Source organism: Nyctibius grandis, chromosome Z, assembly GCF_013368605.1.
Source record: "Nyctibius grandis isolate bNycGra1 chromosome Z, bNycGra1.pri, whole genome shotgun sequence".
Taxonomy (NCBI): Eukaryota; Metazoa; Chordata; class Aves; order Nyctibiiformes; family Nyctibiidae; genus Nyctibius; species Nyctibius grandis.
The window spans coordinates 47,869,281-47,883,963 of NC_090695.1; the positions used below are offsets into that span (position 1 = coordinate 47,869,281).

General features: G+C 40.6%; 1 protein-coding gene across 3 annotated transcripts in view; it reads right to left on the minus strand.

Moving 5' to 3' along the window:
- The window catches only part of SEMA6A (semaphorin 6A), a 118,946-nt gene that overhangs the window by 63,838 nt on the left and 40,425 nt on the right, over window positions 1-14,683 (minus strand). For all 3 annotated transcript variants that reach the window (XM_068423046.1, XM_068423045.1, XM_068423047.1), the window contains exon 2: window positions 2,212-2,348. In XM_068423046.1, the coding sequence (XP_068279147.1) occupies window positions 2,212-2,311 (100 nt within the window). In that variant the 5' untranslated portion in view covers window positions 2,312-2,348. The remainder of the gene's footprint in view (window positions 1-2,211; window positions 2,349-14,683) is intronic.

The window sequence follows — 14,683 nt, forward strand, 5'->3', positions numbered from 1 at the left end:
TTGGTTCAAACTGCCAGCTCCCTGGGTTTCCTACAGGATTGGACCTGCCATCGCAGAACAGCTGTGGGGATTTCTGAGAAACGGTGGGAAACCACCACTTGAACTTCATAAAATGAGAGTCACTGCATATTATTTTGGCAACCAATCTACTTCAGTTCTTCTGGCACCTGGACAACAATACTGACTGGAAGCCCTGTGCTGAGCTTATGCTATCAACAAGTCCACTTTGCCCCCCCCGACTCTACCAGTCAGCAAGAGCGTTTATTCACCCTATTCCCATGATGTTTTTGGTGAGACCTCAGCATGCACAAGGTGTGCTGCTGCTCCTCAGATGATCTCTGTGTACAACCTATAACAACAGTGAACACTTCTGACCAAGGGACACCTTGCTGTTACCCTTCATATGTATATGTGACCATGACACCTAGATGCACAAACTAGGGAGCTAGTTAAGTAAACAAAACAACAGTTAGAAGACAGGAGGAGGATAAACCTCTGACGAGCATTATCAGCAATGCAGAACTGCTGCATGTTAATGATACACAGAGCTGACTAGTATCTAGCTATGCCTGAGCCTTTTCCCCATCAATATGCTTTCCTAGAAACCTGGGGCTGTTTGAGGGAGTCTATTTCTTCAGAAACTCAGATACTGCTGTAGCATTTTCAGCTGTTGTCCTCTAAAAGTATATTCCCTGTCAAGCTTGGTCAAAGTATTGATTCACACCATGGCTTCAGCAAAGCACTTGAGAGTGCCATGCATCAGAAAGCCTGGTGATAGAACTGTATAGAAACAGGAACTTCCCTTCAAATCAGGTGCTGAGAACTCTTGGAGAAACAAATTAAGATAGCCCAGGCAGGATTTACATTCAGAAGCTTAATCTTTTTGACCAAGTCCTATATGCAAAATGCCAAGTTTAACTGCGAAGCTGTTCTCTGCCAGTACTGTTTCTTCTGTAACTCATGGATCTAGCATGAGCTGGGGACTTCTACATTCATGTGCATTTCAGCGTGCTGCACAGGAAGAATGTTCTATTTCTCCAAAAGGATCAAGACTGCCTATCATCGCGTTAGCCAGGAGGATTAGCAATCACCCTTCTGGAGTGTGAAAAAGTTGGTGCTGAAGACCTAGTGTTAACACTAGACATGTTTCAGTAGGGTTTGCTTCAGAGCAGTTCTGCCCTGTTCTTGGAGCACACCAAGTGTGCCCCTGGAGTCTGTCTTTCAGCTTGGTCTTACCCAAGACAGACAAGTTTATGGGTGCCAATGCCACCCCAAAGCTCAGTAAGCAAGGACAATGAAGAGATTCACTTTAAATTCAAATTCCTGACCCAAAGTAGGCTTAAACATAAGCCTACTCATTGCTGACTTGCTAATCTTTAGCATACTTTTACAGACCCAGGGGCTAAAGACTTTATTTTAAACATCTGAACTTGTGGGACTTCAGAAGACTTTTCTTTGCAGTAATCGGAATTGAATTGAGGTAAATGTGAAAGAATCAGTTATGCTAAGCCTGACTTGCATGGCGACATGCACAGAAAGCTCTTCACCTGTTTAGTCAGCAAACCTCAATAGTGACTTGCAGCTGTCTGTGTTACCCCAGATTTCGGAGAGTTTGCCAACTACTGCTGGTAAGAAAGAAGAGAGATTCTGTTACAAAAGATTCTTTGTCTTGATGTGATTTTCAGCTACACTTCCAGCTTAGCAAAAAATGCCTAATGCTACAGAAGAATTCATCAAAGCTTAAAGAATTAAGTTCAATTCTTTGTATCAGATCAACAAATTATGTTTTCAGAGCTCAGTTACTTCAGTGTGCTATTCTTGATACTCTGAGGTGCTTCACTGGTTAGCCAGAACCACATTTTCACAAGTCAGGTGAGAGACACTTTGATTATGGGGCTGGAGTGGGAGAAGGCTTCCTTCCTTTGCTGCTGGACAGAGCAAGATATTTGGTTTTATTATGCTACTGAAGTGTCTCTGTTTGAGAAGGAAAAAAGCTATGGTTTTGGAAGATCAAGCAGTTTACCACCCAGTAGTCATAAATCAACGTGAAAGAGTTGCGTTCCTGTATTAATATCTGAGAACGTAAATTGGTTGATCTGGGAGAAATAAAAAAAAACAACTTTATTCATTGCATTTATAACAAAATACTGTTGATTTGAAGTCCCCTGATCAGTATCAAGTAAGTTAAGTCTTCTGGCCTCTTATACTTACAGTTGCCATGCGAAATACTGATTGGCTCAGAATCTTCTGGGAAACCAGCCCCAGCAAAGTGTAGCAGTGTGAAATATAGCAGCAAGGCTTCTGACCTCATAGTAGTTCAGCTGGAGGCTTCACTTCTTTACTTCACCCTGTGGAAGACAAACAAGGGCTTAAGTCCCTTCTGTCAATTCAGTTTTAACCACTGCATACCAGAAAGCTATAAAGAGTCAAGGGAAAGTAGAGGGAACTTTCCTTCTCCTCAAGCCTCTCACCATACCCGAGGAGGTATGTCATGTTTCTAAGCAGAAACTGCCCTATCAGATCAGTTTCCCTTTAGCCCATGCCCCAACAGTGCCACATCGTGCTTGAAGATAGACTTAAGTATCTGTGAGTTATGAAGAATCTTCTGCCTCAGCTGTTTATATTCCATAAAGAAACTTCATCTCCTGCACTGACTGACAGCTGACAAGAGTTTTTTGGGAAATATTTTGTTTTCCTCTTTTTTGGTTTACATAATTAAGATGATGACATGATGACATACACCATAAATAAAAAAAAAAAACACACTACATTATTCTGGTTAAAAAGAGATTGAGGGTTATACTACAGGGCTGATTCATACCCTCCAGAGTTGTGAACCAAATGAAGAAACACTGAGAGAGCTTGATGGAGCATGCAGAACATATCATTGGGTTTTACCATAAAAATATGTACCCACAAATTTAGGTGCCATAAAACCAATACTTCAACTTGAGATAAAATACTGGAGAACAGAACTGTCTAAAACCAGGATTTTTTCCCTGTGTTCCACTGACGCATTCACTCATTCACATTTCATGTACAAAAATATCCCTAAATCTTGAAGATAAAAGGAACCACAGGGGCCTTTGGATACAGTGGAAGAAAACAGCACATAATACAGTAAACAGCTAATAATTCCCAGGCAAATTTCACACAGACGTTGATCAGCAGGGGAAATCAGTGTAAAAGTGGGGTTTTCTTTTCACCCCTTCCAGAGTTTCAGACCTTTGATGCCGCTTGCCAAAGATTCCTTTTGAACAAAGGTATTTTACAGTAGTCTGTCAGTCATTCAAGATTTATGGGCAGAAAGTCAAACTTCATAACCTAGTCTTTGAAACTTAATTTGGCAAACAAAGTGCTAACTTGCCCTTCTGCAACACCATTTAATATTAGATACCTATGTCTCCTTTCTCGATGCCAAAAAAAGCAGTAACAAGTCGAGTGTTGCATTTTCATTTGTAGTTTCACAGACACAGCTGATTCCTCATCTTTTACCCAGTTGAAAAATGTCACAATAATTAATCTGCCTTATCAGATATTTGCTTTCAAATAAAATTTCAGCTCTTACAACTAGATTGGAATAGGGACTCTGTCACAGGAGGATACAGTCCATGAGGACTAATGATTTATTATACTCTGTGTTTGCCTATTATTATTCAATCACACAAATTGGAAACTTGGCTGATTCTTTATTTCTATTAACAAAATAACTGAGAGACTGAGACTAGAAAAAATAAAATTTAATGTAAGGCAATGACTGACACCTTAACTGAACAAAGTGTCAGATGGATGGCAAAGGATAAAAATAGCAAGAATAAATGCAACACAATGCAGACACTGTCTATTATACCTTATGTGAGAATGCATACTAGAAGACAGTACATACAAGCCCCAAGAGAAGCATTTCCATCTAGCACTGGTTTGGCCGATAGCTGTGTATGATTACTGACACAGCTATGTCTGCCTGCAGACACTTTCTTTACCTGTTTTGTCCATTTGTCTCTTTAATCACCTCTTACATTTTCTCTTGACTGTTAGCTCTCTGGGGCAGGAACTGTTTTTTTTCTATTTGTTTCCATGCCCAGTGAAACATCACTTGGGGCCCTCAGGAATGCCCAAAGTAGAAATAAGCAGCAGAAGTAAAGATAACACTTGGAAATACAGTTTCCCTCAAAAGGTTTGAATTATAAGTAAGATACACACTTTAAAAGATATACACAATTCCTTTCTCTCTAAATAATTTTTCGAAATGCAATTTTGCAGCGTTAAAAATTTTGCCCCTGTAAGTACAATGCAAAGTGACTTATCTTAATATACAAATAGAATGAAATTCTTTCCTTCTTGAAATTGTTACAGTCCAACACAGAAGTCTTCTGAAATGCACATGAGGAGCAATAGTTTACTGGGAAGAAACTTATCAAGCAATCCAATTCTTCCACTTAAACCTTATTCATCCACAGTATCAGTCTGCTGGCTGACAATTCAAACCACTTGGCTCACAGTGAGACTCTGGAGCATAAGAATAGCTGCTTTCTGTTACTCCTTATCAGCACATCATCCTCTATCTAACAATGTGTGTATGCTATGAGGAAAGCATTACAGCACTGTAGACATATCACTGCCACTCCACTTTAGAGCTTGAAAAACTTTTCCCATGAGCAATTCTGCACCATCATTCCCTACTTCTCATTAAGGCACGTGTACCGCTCTGCCTAAATATACATGGGAGACAGCTTCCAGGAAAATGAACAATGCCCAGCATGCTTACTTTGTCATTTTATGTAGCTGTTATCGGGTCAGAACTTTTTTCTTTTACCTGAAAAGAATTAACTGAAAAATGAACTAACATACTGCCATCTAATAAAGACTAGATTAGTAGGTTTTTAAGTATATGAAATTCTCTGTCACACTTAAGGGTAGCTTCCAGGGAAGAAAAGAGGGAGAAGAGAAAAAAAAAGCATAATTCTTTGTTGGTTTAGTGTGAACATAGTTGTTCAAATTCATACAAAGTAAATGCAAAATGTCTACTTTGATTTAAGTGGACTACACATCTGTATCAATGCCTGTGCCAATAAAGTAACACCAAGTAGGTCTCAAGTTGCATCCAAAGGCAGCTTTTTACTAGGAGGTAATTATTCAAACATAACATTATTTTTGCTGTTCTTACAATGGTGGAAAAAGTCATATTGTTTCAGTGGAATTTCAGAAAAGTGCTGATTCGAGAAGGTCACACTTATTTTTAGTACAAATTTCCTTTGCAGCAAATACTCAGCTCTGGTTGGGCTCCTGGGAGCAGTGCAAATGTTCTCACTTGCAACTGTGCTGAAACTACTTTCTAATCAAAAGTGCTTGTGAACGCAGTGGCTGATGAAGCATGAGTAGCTGGACAGTTATGCCGAGCAAGTACAGGCACTGTCTTCAAGTAAAAGGTTTGCAAACGTCAATGGAGAGATCTTCAGTCAATGCAGACCACTGCAGTTCAGTCTGGCCTGCATTAAGCCATACTCATTGAGACAACTGGCTCTGAGAACTCCAGTTCTGCCTGTTCAAAACATAATTACTGCTCGTGTTGAAGGAAGCTAGTGGTGACAAGAAGAGTGAGCGTTGGTGGTGTTCTTTTATTAGCAGACATGCTAATAAAATACAGCCCTGCAAATGTTTAAGAGCATGTTTTATAATCTATGTTAATGCAATGACTTGTAGCCATTGAGTTGGTGGAGTAGATCAGATTTCTTCCAAGCTTCAAAAAAACCAACTAATCTGCTTCTTGCATGCCTAAGACATATAACTTTATGCAAGATACTCTGGTGCTCTGATTCTTCTTTCTGAAGTTGATGGTTTCAAATACCTACGTAAGATAACTTGTTATGGTTACTTCTGTGTTCTCTCCTTTTTGTCATATTATGATTAAGTATAAATAAACCATATGGTCTCTTAACGTATAGAGAAATAAAAGTTTTGTCTTCCTAGATGGAGTAAGTCTTTCTGTTTGTACACTGCAGCCCAAAGGTGAACGACCTCTAAGTAGAATGTTTGGATACTAGTGCAGTATAGTTGCTATTACTATTATACTTACTCACTCAAAGCCTATGTATACATATAAATATACATATTACTACACATATTCATATACATACACATATAAATATACACCCTCACACACTGATGCTCAACATAGGGGCATTTAATTTTGTAAAAATCATGCGGCTGACACGAAGGAGTTCTGAAGCTAAAAAAGTAACATTCATTCCAAATCAAGGAGAAAAGTCTGATTTTTCGGAGTCAAGTGCCCTCCACTATGGCTATCCATGGCTATCTGAGCCAGCAAGATGCCACCATGACAAGCTCTGCTTTTTGCTGTCTGATATTTTTAGCATTTAGTGAGCAACAGTCTGGGTGGAAATGCATATAGAATAGCTGCTTGGGTAAGGAAATGATACATGGCTGCTGCCATGATACCCTAGTAACCAGGTTATTGTATCTACAGCTTGTAAGTTCCAGAAAGGATATATAAATACGAAAAACCCTAAATGGAAGAGCTAAATTCCTGGTAAACTCCATAAACTGTAAGGCCAGATTTGATCTTGAGAACAAATTCAACAGCAACAGCAATGACTGCACAGACACACCTATAAATGACTATTGAAAAGGATGCTCTTTCATGTTAGAAAATCTCCCAACTTGTTGCTTTGGCCTTGCTGTATGTTCAGCTACCTCCAGCATAACTCCAAGTAAAATCGAAAGTATGTAACCATGTCAGAATTTTCCCATGGCACAGTAAGCCTGCTCGGTAATGGACAGATCTTGTTATATTCATTCATTACAAACCTTCTTTATACCATTATGGGTTGTGTTCATACACAACAGCTGCACTTCGATACACAAATTGTTAAGCTTAACGTGAGAATTACGAGACAAAATTCAGTGGTCTGTGTTATGCATGAAGCAAGATGAGAAAACGTAACTGCCATAAAAAACCATGACTGTCTTAAACAAATTCTTTTGTTTCTACAAACATGTAGAAATAACTTATTTTTCAAAAAGACAGTAAGTCTAAAAAAGAAGGAACAGCATTAACCAAGCAGTGAGGAAACTAAAAACTGAAGCCAGATGAATTTGGACTACCGCGTAAGGAAAAATACATGACCAGAAAAAGTAGCAGCCTCTGTGAACTCACCCTGGAAATGCTCAGCAAATAGCCCTTCTCATCACATTCAGCATTTCTTACCCTGGGAATGGCAAAAGGGCCATAAAAAAGCAGGGAAGAAACTGATTTGAGTTGCGTAACAGAGGTAACAAAAAGATTTTAGATTCTTGTGCAGTAAGAGCTTTAAAGGCATTCAAGTGAATGAGAAACTCAAGTCCTACTTCAGTGTCTCATTGAAAGAGACCTACAGAGCAAGATCTATCTACCCATACATAAAAAAGCCCATATTGATCTACACAGCACATGCTTTGCCACGCTGAAGGCAGAGTGCAGAAACCAGTTGGCCAACTTGAGTCATGTTCTCTGCTGTGGTACTGATTTGCCATGTGACACTGGCAAGCATCCTTCATCTCCTTTGGCTAAGCCTATGGAAATCTCTGAGTGGAAGACACCGTTACTGCTATTTACCCCTTTAAATTCACAGTTCCTAGAAAGTGAAAGACGAGTTCTGTGCAAGTCAGAGAAAGGAATTGGAAATAATGTAATAACAACAACAAAAAGAGAGGAATACAACCTGCAGGCTGCAGCTTCCAGAAAATGAGGAAAGTTAGGCCAGCAGAGCAGAGCTGTTCAGGAGAGTATCCTTTGTCTACGCCTGTTTGTGTAGTGCGCTAGCTGCTGCTCAGCCACCTTGCGTGGCTGCACCTGGCGGCAGAAGAGATCATGCAAAATGCCCAGGCTGAGTGGTGCCAAGAGGATCACACAGATGTGAGTGAACAGAACCTCAGTGGGTGCTTGGGGAGCTCGAGAGACAGGAGACACCAGTGGCTATCAGCAAGACAGAGCATGGAGTGCCAGACATTACAACTGAATTGGCATATGTCAGGACAGTGCCCGGGATGGCCAGCTCTTTTGCTCATGTTGTTCTCTCTCTCACAATTGCTGCTCAGTCACCTGAACAGTGGTGCAGGTGGCCACTGAGACTTAATGCCAGCTCTGTGCCCATCATCACTACCAACCTCCAACATCTTTTTGTGACCGATGGTGCAGCCATCATTCATCTTTCCTCTCCTGTCCTGCTCCTGTTGTCTCTACAGTTGGCCATTCATTTCATGTGGCCAAAAAAGCACTCTAGCACTCCAGGCAGCTGGCTCTTATGCCAGAAAGGCTGGTGCATGAAAGCATTGGGTAATCACCTGTGCTCCTTCAAATTACGCAGTAACAAGGGATCGCTCCTGAATGCTGGTGGGGGTAGGAAGGCAATGTCCAAGGGAAGCCCCCACCTCTCCAGCATCCCTGTTGACCCTAAATTATGCGTATGAAGCACACTCCCTCTAATCTTTTGTGTGTATCAAAAAGTTCTCCTTGACCGTAAGAGGAATGCATGGCTGCTCTCTGCTATACACGCTTTACTACCATTTTAATTGGATACAGTACTGCTTACTCATTGCCCAGCTGCTGTGGGCTGCACGCCAGATGTGATGATTAGGCCCAAGGGACAGACACCACTGAGAGTGATTTTGCCTCATATAGTAAGCAATAGCACCTACCTTCATTAAAAAGAATAATATAAACTTCATTACTAGTTTGATGAAACACAGATACACAGACCATGTGACTCTTCCCACTAAGAGTTGCAAAAATGCAACTCTCAAATAAAATTTCAGCCAAAATACAAAGTACTTTTCAAGCAAGTTTCAGGGGTACTTGCTTATTTTGTTCAGGTTTGTGCAAATGTTGAGTCCTTACCAGCTTTCCCCTCTCCTCATTTGCAACTTTACAAGGCATACATCATACACAATAATGTCAGCTATGATACATAACATCACTACCTCCTGCTTCAGTAAGCGATAAGCTGAAAAGATCTGGACAACCCCCAGGCAGCAGTGATGAGCCTCAGCCTGACGAATGGTAGTAGCAGGTGTCAAGTCAGTAGGCAAAACTCAGCATGCTTAATGCTGGCAACCTGTCTTGTCAAGATCAACATTACTGCTCAATCCAGTGCGGTGCACAAAGAAAATGTAAAGAACAAATGGAGGTCTAAATAGAAGAAACTTTCTGCTGACCCGAGTGAGACATCCCCGATGACTGCAGTGTTAATAGGATGCTGCTGTTCAGAGATGGAACAGTCAGATGGAAGATGAACATCTCCCAGATGGAATTAGAAGCATCTCAGGCCTATCGATTTTGTTGTAACCTTTACTATAAACAGTCCACAGGGGCCTCATCAGCCACCTGTTCAGTGATATTTGCATTGAAATATAGAGCCAACGCAAATGAGAAAATGGCCACAGTTCCTTGCTAAAGCATCTGCTCTGTTCCATCCCTCTGTCTATGCATCACCAGCAGCAGCAAAGGTACAGGTTTTAGAGGAAAGGGTAATGCAGTGGCACTAGCTCTCTCACAAGGCACCTGAAACAATGAACGCTCCATTTGTCACAATGTTGATGGTGGTGGTAGTAATATTATATAATGCAATATTTCACTTTCTAATAATTGCTCAGTTTTATACTGAAATCAGGCTTGCGAAAACTGGGAGGAAAGCCATCTGTGCCTGGAGGGTGACTGCCAGAAACATTTGCAATTTTATTTTGGGGTTATAAACCTGCAGAATGGAACAAAGGCAATACCTAAATAACCCCTTTCACTCACCACCTCCAATAACACAGAGCAACAGACCTAACTCTGAAACAGCTCGGTCGGTCATTACAAAGATGTCTTTATTATTTTTAAAAGCCTCACTCATTTAGGAGATAAAAATAGCTCTATTGATTATTTGCGGGGCTTCAGCAAACCGCTGTCAAGATTTTGAATTTATTTAAGAGCTAAATGTAGCAATCACTGCCTTTTGACAGGAGAGAATGCCATCTCTAATATATACTTTGCTGTTTCATCTCAGCACGCTTAATAGAAAACAGATACACTACCAACAACACCATTACTCTCCCCAGCCCTTACTTTTCCTGGGAAATATCAGTGTCAGTCAACTGATCTTCCATTCTCTCATCTGATGGATGGAATAAAAATTATGTAGCTGCAGGTGACCCAAAGTTGTAAGAGGAAAGAAATGTGGCCTCCCTCTGTATTCCTCTCCTTTGAGATAACTAAGGTGAAACATGAAGCCTGATAGGTTTTCACAACAATATTGACAATTGCCTCTGATAAAAAATTTGACATAGCCCTGCAGGCATTGTCTCAGCTGCCATATGCCTGCTGTAAACATAACATTAGGATCAGGCAGTAATCCTAAAACAATCCTTACAGCTCAGCCAGCTCCTCGGGTCAGATTCCCTCAGATACTTAGCATTTGCTTCTTTTCACTGCTGGTACATACTTGAATGGATTGCAGCCTTTCTTCACCTTGTAACCAGGAAGAAAAACTTAATTTCCAGTCCTCTTATGTCTGTATAACAGATCAGATCAATATACAAGGGCATAGGTTAACTTTGAAGAAAAAGTTCGGATCCCATAGAACATATCATTGTGTTCAAAGCTCAGTGTAATCACAAACAATTCTCCTTTGCTTTTTGTTAATGCAAGAAACATTCATGCACTTAATGCATGAACCCTAGCTGTATTCTTCAGGAAACTTGCCCCATTTATTTGAAACAAAAGTGTCCATTTTTTAAGGTGATAAAACAGTAGAGAAATGCAAATCTTCACAGTCAAGTCAGCTGTTAAGTAATCAGAGCACGCTGCTTAGCTTTCATGCAATTTGGCCAGTTCTGGTCCTAAGTTCATTTATGCAAAAATTGACTTGTTAACCTGGCTTCATTTACCTTGAGTGAAACAGCAAGTTTTGTCAAGAGTATTTTTTCAAAAGGCACCAATCAACTTTGGCATGAATTGGTTTGATACAACATCAAGATACAACCCTACCATCAAAATGTGAATGAAATCTACTGTATCACTGCAAATGCTAAGAACAGACATTACCATTTACATATTAATTACTCCATCTGTGGACACCATACTACCCAAAAGTGCTTCACCCCAACAGCCACCTCTGGAGAGCTCATCGCTTGTTCCACACTGCAATAGCCTAGTCAAGGCAGCAGGAAAACTCAGGCCAAACCTCAGCATTGTATTCTGGGGAAGGCTGCTCAGCATAAGGACATGCAGACACATTATGGTCAGCCAAGCTGACTCCTACAGGCAGAAAAAAAGGTAAGGCTTTTCCCTCTGGAAATCAGGCAAACTCATTGGGATGTTATGTTTGTCCCTGACAGATAAAAAATGCAGGTAAGCAAAGAGATCTCAATATGTATTTATAATTTTAGCTCCTAATTTATTTATGAAATCAGTTTTCTCAGGTTTCTCTGCACCTTGCAGGAAAGCATGAAATGGATTACTGCAAAAATGAAAAATGTCCACAAAACAAATGTAATCCCTGAGGGAAATTTTAAAAATGCCTGTAGATAAGCATGAGCAGGTAGGGGAAAAAATCAGAAGACTCTGAGTGCTAAGAAAACATCAAATTAACTGGGAATATTGTCTCAGCACTGTCTCTGACATCTCCCTCAGACATCCATCCATTCCCATGTGCCCATACACTCATAGACATTCACCCAAATTTAAAAGGCTCAGATATCACAGGAACGTTTTTTTATTAAAACTTTAGAGAAATTTCATAGATCTCTATCTTTCATGATTACTCTTTGTTGCCCAATGTTTTTTGCTACAACCTCAAAGGTGTAGAATAAATCTGACTCTGAGACAGAAAATCTGTGTAGTTTGCTCTTCCTCTGAGATGAGCATGATGCTTGCAATAATCCAGTTCCTGCAGTTTGCTAGTAATTGCTAGCTGCGAGTGGCAGACTCCAAGCTTTGCTCTGCCTATATTCATGCCCAGCAAATTCCCAAATTTTACGTCATATATAATCCAAACAGCTTTACAGACAAGTTAATACAAGAAAGCACCCTATCCTCAAGAATGCCTTTTGAGTAAAGGGACCACCTCAGTATGCCAACATGACACATTTTTCACTCTTCTTTTCGTTCCACCACTTCAGGGTTATGAAGAAAATAGAAGGCAAAGCAAGAAGCCAACAGATACATAAGAAAAATTTTACTTCCAGGATGCTGCTGAGACAAATGATATTGTCTCTTAACCTGGACATAAGGTTAATTACTGTAATTCAAATTATTTTAAAGGAAAATGCTATATGCAGATACCATCAATTAACCTCTGAATATAAAAATCACAATTCCTGTAATTAATAGAATAGTGCAAGATCACTCTAGTTACTGGGTGTCTGTTACTGAGAGGAAACGTGAACTCTCTGATCTGATTTCATGGGCAAACTTAAAATTGAGGTGGTGTGGGTCAGAAAAAGTAAAAAAAAAAGATTACAGTTACAGAGAGATGAGCCCCTGCACCACATAAATACACTGCTCTCCTTCTGCCACACATTCACCCACATACTGAAGAATACAAGCATCCTTACGCATTTGTTCACACCTGCTTCTTAGCACAGTGTGAGGGAATTAGAGCAGCATAGAAAAGGAAGTCAAAGCAGCATTGACAAATGCCTGTAGTACAAGTTACAAAAGCAATAGCTCTGTTATTATGTGCTTTACTTCTTTGGAAAAGCTGTGGAGAAAAAGGTTCAGTGTAGCAAGAGAGAACAAGCCCACTGAGTATGACTGCCTGAATGGGGCATGATGGATGAGCTTCCTTGTGGATAGGAAAAGCCTCTAATCCGTTCTCCGGCTCATTGGTAGTGCAAGGCAAAGCCGTTCTCTTCTTCTGCAGGAAATATCCTCTTTTTGATACGACGTGCAGGGTTTTTGCAAAGGACAATCCAGACTGTCACCCAGATGAGACAGCAGGCTGTTTCCAGGTCTTGTGCTAGGGCAGTCTCAGCTATGCAGCCCAAAGCCCCACAGCAAGACAAAGACGCTTCTATATTGCTCGCGCTTCCTATGGCTATTTTAGGAATGATTGGCTGCATTCAGGTTCCAATTGCAAATAATGAGATACACGGGAAAAGAAGTTATTCTCACGGCACCACCACACAGCTAATGACTGATGCTGAAAACATCATTACTGATATTCCAGCTAATCTTGTGGAGCTGAAAAAAAACACGTTGTGCGCAACAGAACGCAGGCATCATCTCAGCAATGAAATAACATCCACCAGCACCGCAACAGGAAGAATCTCGCTCTGGGGTGCACTGAAGAAGGTCTGGCTCTAAGTGAAATACTAAGGCTTTCTCAGACAACCAAAGACCTATTCCTTTCTCAGACAACCAAAGACCTTCTCTTCTCCCCCACCCTCTGTAACTTAATTCCTTAAAGGTGGGGGATGCAGGAAAAGCAATGGTTCATTAGCTGAGTGCATCTACATGAATTCAGCAAGACTGCTTGATGAGCAGGCACACACAGTTACGTGTTTTTAACAAGTCTGCCAGGTGTTTTTGAACCCAAATGAATCCTTCTTAGCTTGCCTGACAGAACAGAAATTCCTGTGCGGAACAGCGAAGAAGACCGCGTAGCTGGCAAACTGCTGCTGTTATTTCTTACTCTGCAGTTCTGCTCCTTATGTGATTTATATCAAATGCTGCAGAAAGAGTTTCCTCTAACTTTGGGTTGGCCTCAATAATGTGGACATTCAGCTGATCAGCTGCCAGGAGCTGATCTACAGCCAAGACCCAAACTTCTGCCAGCAGATAGAAGAGAAAAAAAGCACGAAAGACATTCGACCAGAAAAACAAATTACTTTTTAATGAGACTGAAGGCTGTATGCATGGACCGTGCTGAACTCACTAGAAAAGCTTGAAGAGATCCAGGTTTGCATTAAGGTGCGACATTTTCAACTGGACTCCAATCCGTCAACCCCATGTCAAGCCTCGGCTACATGTATGAAAGATGTTTCACTTCCTTGCACCACAGAGCAGTGACTCTCCGAGCTTGCAGCACAGTCACACAGTGAGCAGTTATAACTAAAAGGCATTGGACTGTTTTTATTTATGCCAGTGGAAATGCTGATACTGACATCTGCTAGATTGTGAAGTTCTGATTCCCACTGGGCTTCAGAAACACCTGTAGCTGCTCTACAGCTCATGCCATCTGCATCAGCTCACGGGTGATGTTGCTTTACCTGTTTATAAGCCTTCCACTTATAAAGAACTGTATATATTTAATACGTTCATCCTCATAAAAGTACACATCCTTACACAAAGACTCAGTTAAATTCTGCTAACTTTATATGGCTTTTGGGCCACATAAACGTCCATCTAATGTCTCCCATCTGGTCTCCCATCTAATGTGAGGAAACGGAATTACGACATCCAAATTTCCTGTGAAATTTGAGGTTATAGTTGATCTTTTAAAAGAAGAAATTCTTTTGGTTTGAATTCTCACTTTCTTAGCGTAAGCAAATTAGATGCTGTTGGTCATATTCCATGTTGTATCACTTCTTGTTAAAATTTGCCTGTGAGCAATTCAAAACGGAATCTCATGGGTATTATTCTTCTGTGGTAAACGTCACTACATCAGCTTTAAGTAAGAGACTATTCTTTGCACATGCATGC